The sequence below is a fragment of the Cherax quadricarinatus genome, chromosome 82 (genome assembly GCF_038502225.1).
Source record: "Cherax quadricarinatus isolate ZL_2023a chromosome 82, ASM3850222v1, whole genome shotgun sequence".
Taxonomy (NCBI): Eukaryota; Metazoa; Arthropoda; class Malacostraca; order Decapoda; family Parastacidae; genus Cherax; species Cherax quadricarinatus.
This window is the reverse complement of record NC_091373.1, coordinates 709,301-731,847: the sequence shown is the minus strand read 5'-3', so window position 1 is coordinate 731,847 and position 22,547 is coordinate 709,301. Positions and strand designations below refer to the sequence as shown.

Below are 22,547 nucleotides of genomic sequence, written 5' to 3'. Positions count from 1 at the left end.
TTGTAGTAGCTCCTCCAGGAACAGATTAATTACGAAAAACGAGGGACCACTGTAATATATATATATATATATATATATATATATATATATATATATATATATATATATATATATATATATATATATATATATATATATATATATATATATATAATTTTTTTTTTTTTTTTTTTTTTTTTTTTTTTTTATTTATTTATTTAGTGTGGTGAGTAATCAGTTTATTCAGTTCCTTGAGTTAGCATACTTTTACTAGCTTCAAGGCACAAACCCTTTTCCTATCTTGGTAAATACTATTGTGGTGACATTTGACAATCGCCACCTCTCCTACAGGAGCCTGAGCAGATATCTTCCCGCTACTTATATGCCAGTTTGGATCTACCCACTTTATGCCTTTGGAGGACCGTTCGTGATTGGGTTTGTAGGACTTTCCTCGAGTTCACAACTGTTATATCTTCTATAATGAAGCAGTGTTAAGCAGAAGAGTGACACCACTTCAGCTTGTACTATACATGTGCAAGAATGGTATATAATACCGACAAGATGAAATTAAGACACATGTGCAACATCTGGGTATCTTTATTGTAGACGTTTCACCATCCAGTGGCTTTATCAATGCAAATTCCAGGACATAACTTGAAGACAGTAGGGCTATATACAGAAAATGAGGTAATCAGGTAATGAGGTAATCTTCGCACCTACTCCTAGGTTGAGGGACTGATTACCTCATTTTCTGTATATAGTCCTACTGTCTTCAAGTTATGTCCTGGAATTTGTATTGATAAAGCCACTGGATGGTGAAATGTCTACAATAAAGATACCCAGATGTTGCACATGTCTTAATTTCATCTTGTACTATACATATTACCTAATACCGTACCTCTTCACCACTTTGCAGAATTATTACAACATGTATGCAGTACCTAGCACCAGATAATGTACCAGGCATTATCAAGCCCTTCATTATCGAGACAAAATGTTGGTTCGTAGGTAAGCGCAAAACGATTCGGAATCTGTATTGTATCGAATAGAAAATTTTCATATATAGTAGGGTAACTAAACAGAACAAATTATTCCTGATGCTGAATGACCCAAGTGGGCTTAACGCAACTATAAATATAATGAAGATATAAAAATCTCATTCTTTGTTATGTCATGTCATCCCTGTCCAGTGGCGGATTTAGTTACACAAATAACCCGCACATAAAAGAGAGAAGCTTACGACGACGTTTCGGTCCAAGTCGGACCGAAACGTCGTCGTAAGCTTCTCTCTTTTATGTGCGGGTTATTTGTGTATCGTTCCAGTCACGGTATTGTGCCTTTTTTGTTATTTATTTGCGGATTTAGTTATATAAGAAAAAACAAGGATCAAGCGTGAGAAGCCTAAAAGCTTTAATGAAACAAAAATAATTTAAATTTGTAACTTTATTTGCATCAATCTGAGTAATTGCAAGCATGAACAAATTTTTAAAATATAAATATATTGTGTGGAAAAAAGACACTAATGTACAGTACAGGACATTAATTAAAGGAAACGTCTCGCAACGAGTGGCTTCTTCAGTCTTAATACAGAGAAAACTAAGAAAACGTTTATATATAGTGGCAGGAGTCAGGTGAGGTGACGCGTGGGTAGAGGTGGTAGTAGTAGTGAAACTAATGAGGTGATGCTAGAGAGGGACCTGTTTGCATCATGTAACACCAGTTCTCAGGATGGGTAACATCCTCTTGCTTAGTAATTTTGAAATACTGTAACTACCGGATTTTTGCTTCATAGTGTTACTGACAGAAATTAGTGCAGCTTCAATGCATTTTCTCCGTCTTAAGTCGTCGTCTTTAATCACTAGTTTAGCTTCATTGAATTTCATGAGGTGTCCAACATCGTCCCTATGTTGAACACATGCGTTTTTGCGGTCATCATTTCTGCAAGCATTTTTGTGTTCTGCTATCCTAATGTCCCTCTTCAAGGGGGGCTCCTTGGCGTGGTGAAGAGGCTCTTGGTCTGAGGAATTAGACCTGTCGGTCTTCTTCCTCAGACTGAACCTAATTACCCCCCAATCTCCCCTCCCCTATCCCATCCTCCCCTTTTTCCATTCCTCCTCCTCCTCCCCACCCCTCCCTTTTGCCCTTCCTCTTTTTGGCCTTTGGGATTTCTCCCACAGGCGCGCTAGTTCCTATGTAGGGGAAAGGACACCGGGGTCCATCCCATTCCGTTGAGGTTCTTGGCAGTGGCATAGTTTGCCGTGGAATCTGGATCGCCTGGGGATGTCCCGATCCCTCTCCGGTATCCCGGAGTAGCTTTGGGTGTCTTTCGGGCGACGGGTGTATCTCTGGAAGCCACCTTTCGGATTCCGGGGGTGGTGGCCGAAGGAGGTATGCTTTGTGGCGGATATCCGGCCGCCCTCTATTTTGTCCACTGAGGTAGCTCGGCAGATGTGAGGTTGCTATCCCGGATTGCTGGTTTACTGGCATGAAGGGTAGGGTATGGCACGGGTTCCATGCTGCATCTGCACTACTAGCGGTGCTGAGGTCCTCTTGGGCGCGGAGGGAGATTTCTGGCCCTTTCATTCCTACTGGGAACTATTCCTCCCCGCTCCCCCCTTTTTTTTATTCTTTTTTTTTTATTTTTTTCTTTCTTTTTTTTTCTTAAAAACAAAAAGCAAAGGAGTAACCTAACCATGGAGAACCCAATCCATGAACCCACTACCCCCGGGCCCCTTCTTGATACCGCACCCCATTCTGACCCTGCCTTGTGTTTAGACCACTCTTCGGACACTCCTGATGCCCCTGTACCTCTTGCTGGTGCTGTTTCCTCACCCGCTTCAGGTATCAGGGCTTCGACTGACTCCTTCAATTTGTCTCAACTCCACTCTCCTTTGTGCTTCCAGCTTCTCCCTCTATGGTACGGCAATTTTCGAATCGCCCGCCCATTTCACGCCGGACCAACTCCGGTCCTACTCCTAAACGCCAACGTCAATCTTCTGATGATGCTCCTTCGTTACCTTCCCATTCTACTCGGAAAAGACCGACACGTCAAGCACTCCCTCTCCACGCTCAGTTTCAGACCACACAATGGACTAAATTCTTTACTTTAAGACCGACTTCTTCTTCTGCCTACCTTTCTGACCATAGTATTGGCAAAGCGCTCCTGCGTCATGTTGGTAGAGATATTTCATTTCATGCTTTCAAGAGCGGTACGCGCATCATCACTGTCCAGAATGCTACCCAAGCTCGTGATCTTTCTCTCCTTTCGAATATCGATACTACTACTATCACTATTGAAAAACATCTTTCTCACAATTCTTGTAGTGGTACTGTCATTCTGCCCCATACCATAGTCCAACAGAATTTCCAGTCATGTGGCAATGACATTCTTGAACAGCTGGAACTCCAAGATCTCCCAATCCTCAAAGTAGACACTTATGTCCTTCCTGCCTGGGGGCGGAGACGTTACCCTTGCAATGTGGCTCGTTTAACTTTTGACAGCCGAGAACTCCCGTCCTCTGTATGTGTCACGGGACATCGGTTACAAGTTCGAAAGGTGATACCTACACCGCAACAGTGTAGAAATTGCTGGCGTTTTGGTCACCCAGCGAAATATTGCAGATCTATGGCCGAATGCCCAGTCTGTGGTGCCGGCGACCATTCTAATACATCTTGAAGTCAACCTCCATCTTGCCTTAATTGTAATGAAGCTCACCCTTCTTACTCCCGCGGTTGCCACGTCTACTTAAATGAACGTGAAATCCGTTGCCTCAAAGAGGCAGAAGGTCTCCCTTATGCTATGGCAGTTACTCATCTCCGCCTCCAAGGGAGACTACCCCGTGTTTCTTATTCTCGTGTTTCCAAACATCCCCCCACTTCTGGGGTCCCATCTTCTGCAGCCTCCTCTGTTGTTACCCCTCCCATAGCCACTCCGGCATCTAATCCTTTTGCTGTCCTTGGCTCTGACGTCCCGACTACAACTCAGTCTGTTCTCACATCTTCGCGTCCTTCCTCACAAGCCCCAGTATCGACAAGACCTCGTACGACACCTAATACCAATCGTCCCTCTACTTCTCAGAAGTCCAAAAAATCCACATTGCTCAAATCTTCTTTGCCCCTTCCTTCCCTTCTTCCACCTCCACACTTTACCTTTCCAGTCTCTGTACCTAGTTCTTCCCCTCTCTCTGGCTCTATTACAAGTGTGGAGATTCACCCTCCTCCTCATACTATGCCTTCCACCCCCGTCTCCTCCCAAGTTTCTCCCTCTTCTGCCACCTCCCAGGTTTCTGCCTCTTCTGTCCCCCCCACACTTCATCTCCAGTCCCTTACACTCTTCCCTCCCCCTCTACTTTGGTACAGTCCATTACTGTCCCAATCTTTACTCACCCTCCTCCTTCTATCTCCAATATGGTCTCCCATACATCTTTGAATTCAGAAACACCTGAAGCCATTTCAGAGTATATTGCAGAGACTAGACCTTCAATGGACACTGATTCACTTCCTGTTCCTTCTCTTCCCTCTCCTCTATCTTCACAACCCCATTCTTCGCAACGCTCCATTCCTTCGCTGCTTGAACGTCTTCCAATGCCACCACTCGTTGACTTTTCTAACCCCTCTAGTCCGTAGGTGCCTTTACCTACAAATTCCTGGTATTTTCTTCATCGCCAATCATGGCCTATTTACAGTGGAATATCCGCGGCCTCGGGTAATCAGGGTGAGCTTCAGATGTTGCTTTCCAGGTTTTCCCCTGTTGGTGCTTGCTTACAAGAACCAAAATTACACTCGGCTGTTTTCCAACCTATCTCAGGCTATAATTTATTGTATTCTTCGGATCCTTTCTCAGATGGGACCTTTAATGAAAGTGCCCTTGTTCTACGCAATGATATTCCGTACTGTCAACTATTTGTCCATACCTCGCTGCATTACATTGCAGCCCGTATCCACTTGAATAAGTGGTTTCAATATGTTCTTTATATCTCTCTCCTTCTCGAGCATTTTCTATCCCAGACTTTGCCTTTCTTGTTTCATCCTTACCACCACCACTTCTGTTACTTGGTGATTTTAATGCCCACCATTTCCTCTGGGGGAGGGGTCTCATTGTGACTCACGTGGCGTCCAGTTGGAGGCTTTTCTCGCCTCTCACCCCCTCCATGTTTTAAATACGGGTACTCCCACCCATTTTGATCCTCATACTCATACTCTCTCTTGCGTTGATCTATCAGTCTGCTCTTCCTCCACTGCACTAGACTTCACCTGGTCTGTTCTACCAAGACTTACATGACAGCGATCATTTTCCAATCATTCTTACTTCTCCTTCCTATTCACCACCTTTCCATAGCCCTCGCTGGCAATTTGATCGGGCAAATTGGGATCTTTACTCACACCTCACTGCTTTTAGTGAGGTTCTTTCTTCATTCTCCATTGATGAGCTCCTACACCTCTTCTCGACGTCAGTTTATACCGCAGCTTCTCATTCTATACCCCAAACCTCAGGCAGGCATTCTCAGAAGTGCATGCCTTGGTGGTCTCCTGCTTGTGCTCGTGCCTTGGTGGTCTCCTGCTTGTGCTCGTGCAGTACGTTTGAAATGCGCTGCATGGGGCAGGTACCGGTACAATAGAACCACTGAGAGACTTCTTGATTTTAAGCAGAAGCATGCGATCGCTCGCCGTGTCATCCGTGAAGCTAAACGCACTTGTTGGCGAGACTGTTTCCACCATCACCTCTGCTTCTTCTATGAGTGCAGTCTGGAAAAAAGTGAGGAAATTGAGTGGTAAATACTCTCCTGACCCAGCTGTTCTATGGGTTGCTGGTGTTGATGTAGCAAACCCTCTCAACGTTGCCATTGAACTTGGCACACATCTGGTCTGTATTGTATTTCCCGGGGGCTCCATCTATGCCCCTCGTTTCTTTCCTCAAAGTCTGCCAGAGAGTTAGTACCCTTGGACTTTTCTTCTCTCAGAGAAGAACAGTATAATGTGCCTTTTACACTTCAAGAACTAGAGGCAACGCTCTCAGCTTGCCGATCATCGGCAGCTGGGCCTGACGACACTCATATTCGTATGTTACAACATTTACATCGGTCAGCCCTTGTAGTCCTCTTACACCTCTTCAATCTTATTTGGGCACAAGTTCTTCCCCACCTGTGGAAATCTGCCATTGTTCTCCCTTTCTGCAAACTGGGTACTACAGGACATGATGCCTCCCACTATCGTCCCATCGCTCTTACTAGTGCAGTTTGCAAAGTGATGGAACGTCTCATAAATCGACGTTTAATGTGGTATTTAGAGACACACAACAGTCTCTCCGCTAGTCAATATGGCTTTCGTAAGAGTCGTTCTACCATAGACCCCTTACTACGCTTGGATACGTATGTTCGTAATGCCTTTGCGAATAATCACTCAGTTATTGCCATATTTTTTAACCTTGAGAAGGCATGTGACACAACTTGGAGGTATAAAATTTTGGCCCAGGCCCATTCCTTAGGCCTCCGAGGCAATCTACCATCCTTCCTTAAGAACTTTTTAACTGACAGACATTTCCCTGTTCGAGTCAATAATGTTCTTTCTCCGGACTTCGTCCAAGCTGAAGGTGTCCCTCAGGGATGTGTTCTAAGCACAACACTTTTTCTCTTTGCTATAAATGATTTGGCCTCTGTTCTTCCACCCAATATTTGGTCATCACTCTATGTTGATGACTTCGCTATTGCTTGTGCAGGCGCTGACTGTCATCTCCTTGCAGTTTCTCTCCAGCATGCGGTCGACTGTGTTTCCACTTGGGCCACCACGCATGGGTTTAAATTTTCAAGTACCAAAACTCACCAAATTACTTTCACTAGATGCTCTGTCATCTCCGATCATCCTTTGTATCTCTATGGCTCCCGTATCCCTGAACGTGATACAGTCAGGTTTCTAGGCCTTCTCTTTGACTGTAGGTTATCCTGGAAACCTCACATTACCTCTCTGAAGGCAACTTGTCGCAGCCGGCTAAACCTTCTTAAAACCCTTGCTCATCTTTCCTGGGGAGCTGATCGTCGAACTCTGCTTCGCCTACATTCAGCCCTCGTTTTATCGAAACTCGATTATTGTGACCAGATTTATTCTGCGGCCTCTCCTGCTACTCTCTCTAGCCTTAACTCTATCCATCACCAAGGATTACGTTTGTGCCTTGGTGCTTTTCGCTCTTCCCGTGTTGAGAGCCTCTATGCAGAAGCGAATGTTCCATTCTTGTCTGATCGCCATGATGCCCATTGCCTTCGCTACTATGTACGCTCTCACGATCTCCACAATCCTTCCATTTATAGAATGGTCACTGATATTAGTAGACATTCTTTATTCGTTCGCCGCCCCTGTTTGCTCCGTCCCTTTTCTCTTCGCCTACATTCACTCTTGTCTTCCCTTCAGTTACCACCTTTATATGTTCATGTAGCATCTCACTTTTCCCTACCCCCCTGGGAAGTTCCAGCTGTTCGGGTCTGTTCTTTCTCACTCCCTTGCTCGAAAGCTCAACTGCCTACGGTGGCTTCCCACTCTCTTTTTCTTGATCACTTCCACTCCCATTCTCATGCCACCGCTGTGTGCACAGATGGCTCTTAGTCTTCAGATGGCATCGGATTCGCAGCAGTGTTTCCGGACAGCGTCGTGCAGGGGCATTTACTATCTTCGGCTAGCATTTTTACTGCTGAACTGTATGCCATTCTTGCAGCACTTATTCGTATCGCATCTGTGCCTGTGTCATCATTTGTGGTTGTCTCAGATTCTCTTAGTGCTCTACAGGCTATACGAAAATTTGATACATCTCACCCCCTAGTTCTCTGTATCCAACTTTGGCTACGCCGTATCTCTACGAAGCATAAAGATATTTTTTGTTGGGTCCCTGGTCATGTCGACGTACAGGGCAATGAACAGGCAGACACTGCTGCGCGGTCAGCAGCAGATGACCTACCAATTTTCTATAGAGGTGTTCCATTTCTGGACTATTTTGCTGCAATAGCTACCCACCTTCACGCCCGTTGGCAACAATGTTGGTCAACTCTGCTTGGTAACAAACTTCATTCTATTAAACCGAGCATAGGTTACTGGCCGTCTTCTTGTCATCAGTGCCGTGGTTGGGAGACCACTCTCTACCATCTTCGCATTGGCCACACTCGTCTTACTCACGGGTATCTCATGGAGAGGCGCCCTGTACCTCTCTGTGAGCAGTGTCAAGTTCCAGTATCAATTAGCCACATTCTGTTAGACTGCCCTCTCTATCAACGAGCACGCAGAATTTACCTCCAATGCCGTCTTCGTTCTACTACTCTCTCTTTACCTTCCCTTCTTGCTGATGGACCCTCCTTTAATCCTGACTCTCTCATTGACTTCTTGACAACGACTGATTTACTCCACAAACTCTGATGATGATACCTTACGCACTCCCCTCAGCCCTTTCTAGTTCAGTCTCTTGCTGCCCTTTACCCTTTCACCATCCACTGCTCCGCTGTTATCCGTAACCTATTACTCATCCACCTCCCTTTTGCCACCTGATGCCCTTGCTTCCTTCCTGCCCTGCAGCGCTGTATAGCCCTTGTGGCTTAGCGCTTCTTTTTGATTATAATAATAATAATATCCTAATGTCCAGATATCTGGCTGTTTCCCCTACATATACTTTGTCACACACCCCGCATGGTATAGTGTAGATTCCTGCACTTGTGCCAGAATCATGCTTGGGTTTTTGTATCAGGTTCCTAATAGTAGTTGAAGAGCTGGTAGATAATTTAGCCAGTTTTCTGTCAAACATTTTTGAAACATTAGTGGCAACGTTGCTGACCGGTAAAACGATGTAACTTGGAGGCTTTTGTTCAATTTGATTGGTGTTGGTCTTGCTGAGGATACGTGTCGCACGTTTCCTGCAGTCACGTATGAAGTGTAGGGGAAAGTGTAGTGAACTAAATGAGTTGGTGATGTATGTACATTCTTCTTCGAGGAACTGCGGACTGGAAATTCTGTAGGCTCTCAGAAAGAAGCCAATAACTACCCCACTTTTAGTTCTTGTGTCATGGTGAGAGAAGAAATGCAGAAGATCGTTCTTGTAGGTAGGCTTCTGGTAGACTTTAAAAGAAATTTTTTTTTCCCCTGTGCGTAAGAGAACTACCACTACTACCACCTCTACCCACGCGTCACCTCACCTGACTCCTGCCACTATATATATACGTTTTCTTAGTTTTCTTCTGCTCTTGACTCTCGCCCAGGCAGGTCATAGCAGCTCTCCTTACTTACTCTGTCTCCCTACGATTCCCGTTGGGGAGGGGAACCTTTACCAGCGTTGTCTTCGCCTTGACTTACACGATGAGCTACGCAAATCGTGTAAAGATCAAACCAAAAAATGGTACCGTTGATGATTCAACGAAGATTGCTCTTGCAACTGTTGTTCAGGGAGCACTGGAAGTAAAATTCAACACCATATTGTCACTGAAAGAAGCATTCATTGTTGTGTGTCACGATGATGCCGAAGCAGAGAAGCTACTCACTACAGAAGCCTCCACAACTCTTACTGCTCAAGGGTTTACTGTTACATCATCATCTGCCCTCAGGGCAAGGAAATCAGTATTCCTTAAAAAACTTGACAAGATTCTGACTTCTCAATCAACTGCTGAACTCAAGTCATCCATCGAGACACAAAATACTTGGGCTACTGTTGACAGCATTACCAAAATCCCAAATGCAACGTCCATGCTCAAGGTCACCTTCACCGACGTGAACATGGCTGCCACTGCTCTGAACGAAGGTCTTGCTGTCTACTACTACTACATCAGTCCTACCTACATTGAAGCAGAGAGATACCACTACATCCAACATTGCTGGAACTGTTATTCATACCATCACACCACCAAAGCATGTCCAGTAAAAGACAAGAGTTCTGCACTACATGTGGTAGTGAGGGACACACCTTCAGTTCCTGTGCCGCTGCTGCTCCAACACAACCAGTGTGTTTAAACTGCAAGAGTAATGACCACCATACACTGGCAGCAAAATGTCCTACAAGAAAGGATATGAAGAAAACACAAGATGCAGCAAAGAAAAAACCTACTAGCAACACGCCAACGTATGCAGCAATTGCAAAGATACAAGCAAACACTACAAAATTACTTCAAGCATCTACTCAGCCCGCCTCCACCATCACTCCTCCAACATGTGACGTAACCAAGATCCACTACTGTTTACTATACGCTCACATGCAGAACATGGCTGTACCTGGATCCTTTAACAGTTTTAACTCTACCATCAACGAGTTATTTGCATTAAATAATATGCAATCATTCATATTCCCAGCATCTCCACCTTCGGAAGAAATACTAAAATTCACCAAGGACCTAATTACCACCTCTGCGCCAGCAGCTCCAACACCACCAACAACTAGTGACGTCAATAAACATTCACCTGATAACGTCTAAGACAGCACCACGTCTCCTATTCGTCGATTGGCTCGTCGTGGCGGCGCAGATATCATTCCTTCGCCTCCACTACTCAAATTGACCAATCAGAAGCCACGATTCCACCACAGTCTTCTGTACACACTGTAGCGGAGACGCCAATATTAACTGAACTTTCAATGCTGCAACTACAAACAAAAACCTCACCAGTCATCACTCGACGTATTAATACAGAAGACCAACACCGAGATCAATACCTGCACTGGAAAGATATAACTTTTTATACGACTCCTGACCAAGAACCCACCATGAATGTCGACACTTTGTACGAGAAATTACACGACAGAACAGTCAGGTATACAAATCGTAAAGGAACCCATTGCTCCTTTACAGCACTCAAGATGACCTTTGACCAGTTACAATCCGACCCAGCATTTCGACCCAAGATTACAAGACTACTCATCGTTTCCTTCCAAAAACTGCACAACATAAGGAATGCCTCCAATACTGAAGAAATGATGTAACTCCTGACTCACACTTTAACGACACCTGACCAATCAAGAAGCTAGCCTCCCTTGACCACGCCTCCAGCTTCTGCCAGCCTCCAATCAACATCAAGATGCAGCAATCTTCCATCCAGCAAGTTGCAGTCAGCACCTGCAGAGTTCCTGCTGTCTTCTATGTCGTCTTCGTCATTGTTTATCCAGGCTTAGCAGTTGGGTCTAGTCCTGACTCTTCTCTCTTCGACTCAAGACATTCCTCTCACCATCTATTCTTCGCACTGTCCCCCACTTGCCCCTCGCCCCTCGTGGGTCCTTACCTGTGAGTCCTGATCTGATCTGATCTCTGCATTAGGACTGAAGAAGCCACTCGTGGCGAAACGTTTCCTTTAATAAATGTCCTGAACTGTATATAAGTGTCTTTTTCCACATCTTGTCGGTATCACCATACCATTTCCCCTTATAAATGTATTGCATATACTGTACAATATGCTGTCCCAAAGTCATACTTTCTCTTAATCCTCAATTATCTTTATCATCAAACCTAGCAAATCGAGCACATTTTGAGATATAGACTTGTAGCTTGGTGGCAGTGTATTTGTCTCATCCGAGAGAACCAAATATAATACCTGGGTAGGGTAAGGCATATTGACAGCTACTAGTCTCATGCCTGCTACCCATGTGCACCTAGCAGTAAATACTGTATGGACGGTGCCGAGATGCCCCGCATATACAGCACCTCTTTTCGGTATTCAACGTTTTCGTTAACTTTAATTATCAAACGTCTTAAACATATTGTACATTCAGGTGACAGTTCTTGAACGAAATTTGTCACGCAAAAAGAGATTATGAGGTTAAAGTTGCAAGAGAATCGAAGACTAACCCAAAAGGATTCTTTCAGGTATACAGAAGTAAGATCAGGGACAAGATAGGCCCACTCAAAAGTTCCTCGGGTCAGCTCACTGACAGTGATAAGGAAATGTGTAGAATTTTTAACACATACTTCCTCTCAGTTTTTACACAGGAGGATACCAGCGATATTCCAGTAATGATAAATTATGTAGAACAGGACGATAATAAACTGTGCACTATTAGGGTCACAAGTGACATGGTCCTTAGGCAAATAGATAAATTAAAACCTAACAAATCCCCAGGCCCTGATGAACTGTATGCAAGGGTTCTAAAGGAATGTAAAGAGGTGCTTAGCACACCTTTGGCTAATCTTTTCAACATATCACTACAAACTGGCATGGTGCCAGATAAGTGGAAAATGGCAAATGTGATACCTATTTTCAAAACAGGTGACAGGTCCTTAGCTTCGAACTATAGACCAATAAGCCTAACCTCCATAGTGGGAAAATTTATGGAATCAATAATTGCCGAGGCAGTTCGTAGCCACCTTGAAAAGCATAAATTAATCAACGAATCTCAGCATGGTTTTACAAAGGGGCGTTCCTGCCTTACGAATTTATTAACTTTTTTCACTAAGGTATTTGAGGAGGTAGATCATGGTAATGAATATGATATTGTGTATATGGACTTCAGTAAGGCTTTTGACAGGGTCCCACATCAGAGACTATTGAGGAAAATTAAAGCACATGGAATAGGAGGAGAAATTTTTTCCTGGATAGAGGCATGGTTGACAAATAGGCAGCAGAGAGTTTGCATAAATGGGGAGAAATCAGAGTGGGGAAGTGTCACGAGCGGTGTTCCACAGGGGTCAGTGTTGGGCCCCCTGCTGTTCACAATCTACATAAACGACATAGATGAGGGCATAAAGAGCGACATCGGCAAGTTTGCCGATGACACCAAAATAGGCCGTCGAATTCATTCTGACGAGGACATTCGAGCACTCCAGGAAGATTTGAATAGACTGATGCAGTGGTCGGAGAAGTGGCAGATGCAGTTTAATATAGACAAATGCAAAGTTCTAAATGTTGGACAGGACAATAACCATGCCACATATAAACTAAATAATGTAGATCTTAATATTACGGATTGCGAAAAAGATTTAGGAGTTCTGGTTAGCAGTGATCTGAAACCAAGACAACAGTGCATAAGTGTTCGCAATAAAGCTAATAGAATCCTTGGCTTCATATCAAGAAGCATAAATAATAGGAGTCCTCAGGTTGTTCTTCAACTCTATACATCCTTGGTTAGGCCTCATTTAGATTATGCTGCACAGTTTTGGTCACCTTATTACAGAATGGATATAAATTCTCTGGAAAATGTACAAAGGAGGATGACAAAGTTGATCCCATGTATCAGAAACCTTCCCTATGAGGATAGACTAAGGGCCCTGAATCTGCACTCTCTAGAAAGACGTAGAATTAGGGGGGATATGATTGAGGTGTATAAATGGAAGACAGGAATAAATAAAGGGGATGTAAATAGTGTGCTGAAAATATCTAGCCTAGACAGGACTCGCAGCAATGGTTTTAAGTTGGAAAAATTCAGATTCAGGAAGGATATAGGAAAGTACTGGTTTGGTAATAGAGTTGTGGATGAGTGGAACAAACTCCCAAGTACAGTTATAGAGGCCAGAACGTTGTGTAGCTTTAAAAATAGGTTGGATAAATACATGAGTGGATGTGGGTGGGTGTGAGTTAGACCTGATAGCTTGTGCTACCAGGTCGGTTGCCGTGTTCCTCCCTTAAGTCAATGTGACCTGACCTGACTAGGTTGGGTGCATTGGCTTAAGCCGGTAGGAGACTTGGACCTGCCTCGCATGGGCCAGTAGGCCTTCTGCAGTGTTCCTTCGTTCTTATGTTCTTATGTTCTTAACATCTCTATCGACGTAATATCTTTCTGAATTTTTGAAGCTCATGTTTGAATGCAATCAAGTGAAGGATACATATGAAATTTGTAAACTCAAATGAATTGAAACTCGTTGAAAAAATGATTCTTAGAGACGTGGCAGGTACTGTGTTATTAACCCAAATAATACAAGAGGGCCCGTATATACATCACCCTCTTTCGGTGTTCCAAGTTTTCGTTAGCTTTCAGTTGAGCCATTATGGTCCACCAGCCAGAAAGATGTTACGTCCATAGAGATGTTACGTGACAAATTTCGTTCAAGAACTGTCACCTGAATGTTCAATATGTTTAACACTTTTGATAGTTAATTATTTCAAGATATCCAGTGTGACACATCTTAAAAGGTCACAGCTTAAAACCTACCACATTGTAGTGCAGAAAAACTACTGAGTACATTTTCTCCCAAGAAACCATGTCAGGATTGGCTTGCTTTCTGTATACAGGTAATGACAGTAAACGCCTCTGGTAGGAATTAAGAGACTGCGGACTTTATTGCCACTTTAGTTGCTGCAAGAAGCCAGAGCAGTAATTGTCAAATGTAGAACTTCCATATAGTTTGTAAGGAGTGATCACCGAGTGGCTGGTGTTAGATGCTCAAGTTTGGGTGACCATTCGAATCACAAGATTTCATGGTAGAAAACTTATCCCTTGGTTGATGGTATCTCTCAGCTCTAGGATTAGCATCCTTGGTAATTGTTATCTCATAGCTCTTTGAATGAGCTTCTCCCTTGGTAGGTGGTATCTCTCAGCTCTGGGATCTAATTATTTTGAATACATTATACAATATGCGTAGGTGTACAGTACTGCTGTGCAATACTCCTAAGACTTGTAATTATCTTTTTGTAAGACAGGCAACCAGGCCTGCTATACTGATTGTGAAGATCCTCGAACTGTTTCTAGTCCTGTTATTTTTCGAGAGCCTACCATTCCCAGCCAGCCCAGTACACCTACCATCTCTCCCTCTCCTGAAGGCTCGTTTGTAACATACGAAAGATTGATTTTTAATTATGATTTGTGATATCGATTTCTGTAATACAATAGTAAGTTAGTCATGGTAGCAGTAATCTGGTAATAATAGTGTGTTAATAATTTCAGCACCTATATTATAAACACTGAATAATTAAATGGTTCTGATCGTTTTAAAACATGAAAATAAATCCAAATCCTGCCTATCTGTGGTAGTCCTACTTTGTCTCTCCCTGACATTTTTAAGCGAGTCTGATATGCCGAACCACCTGTGGATTCGTCCTCGTTGTCCATGTGCTCACCCTCCACTCGTTTCCATTGTCATGCAGTACTGAGCACTTTAAACATCATCATCAATTCTCCCAGAGAGTAATGGACATATGAAACAATGTTAATGTGTAGCTAATTTACAATTACAAAAAAAATCTATAAATTAACGTTAAACATACCAAGTGTTATTACAGTTGTGCTAAACTACATTTTTTTCCCCAGGTGAACTGGAACGGTTTTTGTACTTCTATGGCCCCATAACATTTTTGTTTATCTGTAATACTGGTTTTATTGGACATACATATTGGAACTTTAAAAAATTTGATGACAATTCAGCCGTTCTGAGGAAATTAAACAACGATAAACCTCTCGGCGAGGCTAAGACTGCATTAAGACCTTCCTTAGAACACAAACAGCGTAGAAGAAATTATATTTCTGAGTAAGGCGTTACCTTTTCTTTCTGTTTTGTAATATGTTATAATGCTAAGCCAATACGGTAGAGCTATTTTGTTACAGTTTTTTATTGTAAAAACTCCAGAAATGCATTGCACAAAGAATATGTAGTCTTAAATGTTAATGTTACAGAATTACTTAGCAGGATGAACCTTTATTAGAGATCGTTTTGAGTGAATTTTATCAAATCACGTAAATGAAATGTCTTTTAGTGAAAGCTCACCTTGCTAAGTGTTGTTTTCATGTTCATTTGTCACTTGTTTGCATGTCATTCTACAGTACTTTTTTACAGCTCAATTAATTTGTGAACTTTTTATCGGCAGTTTCAAGCAGCAGTTCTCTCTCTTGGTGCTTATGTCAACATGTTGGTTTACCGAGATTCTTTCCTGGAAAATTCCTCCACCTCAGATGTGGTTAGTATTGTAATTAATGTTAATGGGTTAATTATTTAAAAGGCATTTTTAATCTGATCTTTAAATTAATATATGAACTAGTGTTAAATTCAGAAAAAAGGCTTTATCCCGAGCTGCAAGCATTGTTAACACTTAACGGTTCTAAGTGTCGTTTAATAGTTCACAATGAACTAATCTCTTCATCATTTCATAATGTAATGTTTCCTACTTAGTTTGAAATGCTCATGTGATTGTTACGTCATGACCCATGCATGACTAATTTCCCATTAAACCATACTACCGGTACAGTAGACCAAGAAAAAAGGTTAGTCATTGAAGTAAAATAAAAACCATTATTATTATTATTAATAGCTTTACTACGCTCCTCTTGAGGTTCAGGAACTCGTGGAGGGGTATCAGTGTACTCCACAAGATCCTCCCAATGTATTTGTTTAACCCTCATCTGTACTAATTTTAAATTTTATAAATATTAAAAAAAAATCTTCACACACCCTGAGGGGGAGTGTGATGGCTTGTTCCATGCTCATTTATTCCAGACTTCGACCAAGTTGTTCATCTCGATCATTTAATAGTTGAATAAATAATGAAAATACCAAAGTTTAGTGACAATTTTTCGTGTTTACTGTAACACCCATGTTTTTAAAATACACAAATAACCCGCACTTAGGAGACTGAAACTTACGACAGTGTTTCAGTCCGACTTGGACCAGGATATATATGGGGGGGGGGGTGGACGGGAGGGGTAGAATTGGAGTAATAATAATTACTTCTCCCTCCAATTTTAACATAGCTAGTAAACTTGGAATTGTTGGATTGTGTGTGATAACTAGAGAATGCATCTTCTGGCTGGCTTCAACCTTTGAACACTGGTGTTTCTCGGTGGAAGCTAAGCATTGATTTTGAGCTAAGTTTCAATTTGCCAAAGTCATTAAAAAATAGTTTCCACGTAGTAACTGGAGAATCTCTCTTCTGATCGGCTTCAAACCTTAGATACTAGTGTATCTTGGCGAAAGCTTTGGCTTAATTTTAGGTTGTGTAGGTACGATAATGTCAGTTTTATTTGATTAGCTTCATCTTCCATGTTGATATTTAACTGCAATAGAAACTTGTGTTCAGTACTATTTGGGGGTTGGGATATCTTGGATCGCTGAGTCACCGAAACTCATTTAGTTTGTTTTGCTCTTTCAGTAAGGCAAATTGGCCTCACTAATACCCATTTTATATTTTTAAGGGGTTTGATGGATCTTGACCTCTGTTAACATTGTGATAGCATACAAAACTGTCTGAAAGGAGAGAGCATGGGATTGAAGGTAGGCGATAATAGCGCCGGGGAAGTGTGCCTGAGTCATAGAAACAGGGCCAGGGCAGGCCTAGAGTTTGGCCCAGTAGTGTAGTCTGAATAGTAATATTATGTGTACATTTGCAATTATTATATGTGGCCCAGATGATGTGCGTGGTAGTCTTACTTGATATAGTAAGCCTGTATTTTTTTAAATTTTTCTTAGTTTTTATATTTTTTCAGTAGAAATGCGTTGGATGATATTGAGTTTAGGTCATTTTGGGATTTTGAAAATTTACAATTTAAAATGCTCAATATTAAATAATTTTTGCAATGTATGTACGTATCTATTTTGTACATATAAAAATGAAAGGCGTTTTGTACATATTATTACTTGTTATTACTTAAATGTGAAAAAATTCATGAATTTCAAGACCACTCAGATGAACCAGAAATATCTGTATTTTATCAACATTGATATTTACCAACAATTCTGGAAAAATACCATAACTTGCCTACTGCATTTGTGACACTGTGTATTGTATTGAAAGAATAGTAGAACCATTTTAGACGTATGTTGAAATATGTGAACAATATAAACTTTCATCTTTGTAATATTTATACTGCTTTGTGAGGCACTTCAGTAATTGTATTAGGCGTGTTTGGTTTAGATCAAAATCTGAAGTAAAAATATAATCTTCATGGGATAGTTAGAAACTTAGGGTGAGCGTGTATCACTTTTTACTACAAATTGTGTGTAGTGGTCATTGTCATTTTTTTTAATATTAAAGTAATGTCTTTTCTTAAATATTTCTGAAGGATTCACAATGTTTTTATATTACAGGACTGTCACCGATATCATGAACACACTTCAAGGTTTCTTCATATTTGTCATCTTTTTGGCAAATGCAAGTAAGCGCAAACAACTCAAGAAGAAGTATCCAGGATTGTTTGTGGCAGCAAACCATCTCAAAGTGGCATTTCAAAAACTCAAATCATATGTGCTGTGCAGACATGGTGGTGGTGTAGTTTTGTCTCATGTCCGCGCTATAACTTCCCAAGTCGGAAGAAAAATATCGGATTCATCGACTGTATCAAATATTTCTACTTTGACTTCCTCAGTGAATATAAGTTCTGACTCTTCATCCCGCGTGGTCTCATCTGATGACCCTAACAGAAAACTATCTTCACTTATCGAATCAGAGGAGGACATTGTTACTCTCTCTCATTCAGCTTTATGCTTTACACTTAGCAGTGAGAGTGATACATCTCTGTGATGTGCAGAATATTTCAGAGGGGCATTGCAAACAGGTATGATCAAAATCTAATTTGTTAATTTAAATTTTGCGCCTTTTTTTCAGCTTGAATATTGGAGTTCCAAAATTTTATGCTTCATACATTAGTTATGGCATGGCAGTGGTTCATGAGCTGAACACGAATATTTTTATTGTTTACTGCGGTTCAACAAGTGAATATTCAGACTGGAAATCGGAATAATAAATTTTAGGATGAAATCTATATAACTAGCAATAAATCACACAATTGCTAAATAATACAAGCCGCACATGCTGGGTATGACTGGATATAAGCATACCATGAAGCATGATGCCGTCTTATCTGAATAGTGTTTGCTTTGTGTTGAACTCGAATGTACTGCACATTTTCCCTTAGATCACAATGTTTACACACAGGTTTATACTTTCCCAACATTTTGCTTCGTCTATTAATCAATGCACTTAATTAATATAATACATTTATTTGTTTTAGAACAGGTCATGTAGACATCCGGTTAAATTGAAATTTATTAGATTTACCTATTACTCTGAGAAAGTTATAAAATTTATAACTCTTTGAAGACGGAGGGGAAGGGAGGGTGTTGATGCTGGTCATAAAATGTTAATCCAAGGAATAAGATCCACCATTTCCTTGGATCAAACCTGATTACTTCCCATTCCTTATGTGCTGCATGACCGTGCTGGCTTAGTGCTTCCATTGAATAAAATATGATAATTTGCTAAATAATTATTTAAGACTACCAATACATAATTTAGTATTCACAGTTTTGTTTGTAGAGACTTTCGTTTTTCTTGTTTGGTCACTGCCGGTTTGTTGAAAGAAGAATTTTGTTTGTAATCCATGTGCCTCCATGTTTTCCATGAGCCCCAGCCAGATTTTGACTTACTGGTACCACCCAAGGTGGCAAATTCTAGTTTGTTTTGAAATATTCTTTATCTATCGATGACAGTTTGATATGATAACTATTTGAGAGTGGCAGCTTTGTCATAGTTATGATCTGTTGAATTCACCAACCTAGCACGAAGATACCCGAACCCTATTCCTCCTCCCTTCCACCTTAGATTAATAGAACTCTTGATGATCCTGTGACCCTTTCGGAAACAATGTATTCCTCTGCCTTCCCTGTTACTCCTCCTAAACTTGATCCCATTCATCAGGGTTTTATATTTGTCTAGGGATGTATTGATCTTCCCATGTGGAGCCTGTATAGAGAGGTAAACTTGTCTTTGCATGATCGTCTCCACTATTTTGTCAGTTTCCATGACCTTCACGATCCTACCACATACAGAACTTGCCTGTGCTAATAATACTTTATTTGATCGTTGCCGCCATTTATTGCATCGTTTTAATCTTCATACAGGTTCAGCATTTAACTGACTTTGATTCAGGTTTACTCCTTTCCATCCTTCCTGCCCGAAGGTTCACTTGCCTCCTATAAACTTGAGCTCACTCTTTAACACTTTTATTTACTTTCTCAAGCTATAGCGCTATACGCTCGTGCTTCTAAATCTCCAGTTGGTGCAGGATATGCAGCTGTTTTTCTGTATATAATTAAAGGACATTTACTGGAATAGACTCATTTTAGCAGTGGAGTTATATGCGAATCAGCTATTCATGAACCGCTGTATTACCTTGTCAGGTTTAGCGCTTAATTTGATTATTATTATTATTATTCACAAACTATCAATTTCCTGCAGGAGTATTTCTCCTGGACTGTTTTTCCAGTGTTCTCTTTTAATCTATGAAACCGGTTACTGATAACTTTAGTCTAAGTACTGAGGTTGTTTTCTGTCAACCCATAGTTGAATTTCTGGCCATCTTCCCACCATTGTTTGGTTTGGGAAACTACTCCTAAGACACACAAATCAGATGTACGACTCGCATATGGGTACCATATGGAAAGGCATAAGCCACTTTTTGCAAGGACTTCTAGGTCGCACTCTCAGTTCGTCATATCTTAATTGTCTGACCTACATATCATACAGTTCAAAATTCACTTGCAACATCTACAAAATCCTAACGTGCTCACTCGAATTTACCCCTTTGCTGAAAGTAATACTATCTTTGACCATTTTAATGAAAACTAACTTATTGCTCCAATGATTTCAGTCTTGCAAATACACTCACTCCCACCCTTTGCACACCCTGACTTGCGCATCCCACTCTTTGTATACCCTCTGTGAAGATCCCACTCTTTGTATACCCTCTTTCAGCATCCCACCCCTCGCACACCTTACACTTCCCAACCCTGCCCACGATGCCATGTGACCCCTACAGGTTTAGTACTTAATTTGTAGTAGTAATTATTTCAGCAAATGTAAGGTATGCTGTAATGAGGCAGAGTTGCTCTTTCGAGAAGATTATTACGTATCAGTAACTTCTATGGACCCTGTAAATAAATTAATGCCTAAAAGCTTTTACCGCCTCAGGTTGTACCAGTATCTTCTGCCCCATCGATTACTGTCAGCTACTAGCCCAGTGGATGTTATTAACAGTATTTGGTGTTAGTTTAAAGACACAATATTCAGTATTTGATGTAGAAGAAGCCTCTTGTATGGTTTCCTTAACACTACACTCTTTACTCTTAAAAGTTACTAGTTTTCAACTTGCAGTTGGCCAGACAAATTTGATTTTAGTATTATATCTTTTCTAGGGGGATAGAAGCTTTTAGAGCATCATACACGTTTGTTAGTAGCTCTTGCTTTGTCTCATAAGGTTGCAAGGAGCATTGAATGTCTGTCCTCTTATCTCTAGTGTGTTGCTGTTAGTTTAAATCTTTGTTCCATTGATTAACAGTTGTGTGTGTGTGTGTGTGTGTACAGTTTATAAATAAATCTTGACTTTGCTGGCAAGGATAACTTTGATAGGCATGATATAATAAACATCATAATATAAAATGTAGATTTAGCCTACCTTTTGATCCACGAAACTAGACATATCCTCCCATTGGCTCGAAACTAATTGCCAATCATTTCTTCAATTATAGCTTCCATCCATAGGTTTTAGTAATAAAGATTGTGTTGAGGCGATGTGGGGGGGGGGGGGGGTTCAAAAATTGCTAATAGGAGTAGTACCTTAAAAACAAAAGGGCACAATACCGTGAATGGAACAATACATAAATAACTCTGTATGACTGTGCACCTGCTTAGTCATTTTTTTCTCATATTTTCAACTTATTACCGACTGAAAATTGGTAGTACAAACTTGCAAAAAAAAAAAAACAAAAAAAAAAAAAACGTATTGTATATGTGATGTATAACTATGACGGCAGCAACTTTACATATTGGCTAGGCTTTGAATAATAAGTTATTACAAGGACCCCAGTGGAAGTAAGTTGCTTCGTCTGACTTGTTTTTGGGTTATCCTAGGTAATTAACACGTTACTATGTATAATAATTGTACTTGTGTACCTAAATAAACTTACTTATGGACTAAATTGTGACCGTACTGGGAGGGCCTTTGCGTGAGTAGTGTCCAGCAAACTCTGTGAAATTTCAAATTGGATGGACGATTAGTCGGCTACCCCTTAAAAAATTGAACCCCTTGGCATGGCGAAGGGGCTCTTGATCAGAGGAATTGGACCTGTTCCCTCGAACCATATCTAAATCCCTAACTTCCCTTCCCTCTACTCTCCATTTGCCCTAAAACACAAGTAAAAGTAGTAGTAGTATTGTCCTCTTAAAGGGGGGCTCCTTGACATGGTGAAGAGGCTCTTGGTCTGAGGAATTAGACCTGTCGGTCTCCTTCCTCAGACCGAACCTAATTACCCCCCAATCCCCCATTCCCTATCCCATCCTCCCCTTTTTCCTTTCCTCTTCCTCCTCCCCACCCCCCCTCCCTTTTGCCCTTCCTTTTTGGCCTTTGGGATTTTTTTTTCCCACAGGCACGCTAGTTCCTAGGTAGGGGAAAGGGTACCGGGGTCCATCCCATTCCGTTGAGGTTCTTGGCGGTGGCGTAGTTTGCCGTGGAATCTGGATTGGCTGGGGATGTCCCGATCCCTCTTCACCACCTTTCGGATTCCGGGGGTGGTGGCCAAAGGAGGTATGCTTTGTGGCGGATTTCCGGCTGCCCTCTCTTTTCTCAACCGAGGTAGCTCGGCAGATGTGAGGTTGCTATCCCGGATTGCCGGTTTACTGGCATGATGGGTAGGGTATGGCATGGCACG

General features: G+C 41.5%; 1 protein-coding gene across 3 annotated transcripts in view; it reads left to right on the top strand.

Moving 5' to 3' along the window:
• Positions 1–22,547, top strand: part of LOC128706246 (probable G-protein coupled receptor Mth-like 11) — a 137,951-nt gene that overhangs the window by 77,238 nt on the left and 38,166 nt on the right. The window contains exons 4-8 of one of the 3 annotated variants that reach the window (XM_070102511.1): positions 331–414; positions 896–987; positions 15,164–15,380; positions 15,718–15,807; positions 17,931–18,397. In XM_070102511.1, coding sequence (XP_069958612.1) covers positions 331–414; positions 896–987; positions 15,164–15,380; positions 15,718–15,807; positions 17,931–18,363 — 916 coding nt within the window. In that variant the 3' untranslated portion in view covers positions 18,364–18,397. Of the gene's footprint in view, positions 1–330; positions 415–895; positions 988–15,163; positions 15,381–15,717; positions 15,808–17,930; positions 22,051–22,547 lie in introns of those variants that run through there. The other 2 variants (XM_070102510.1, XM_070102512.1) reach the window with 2 other exon arrangements.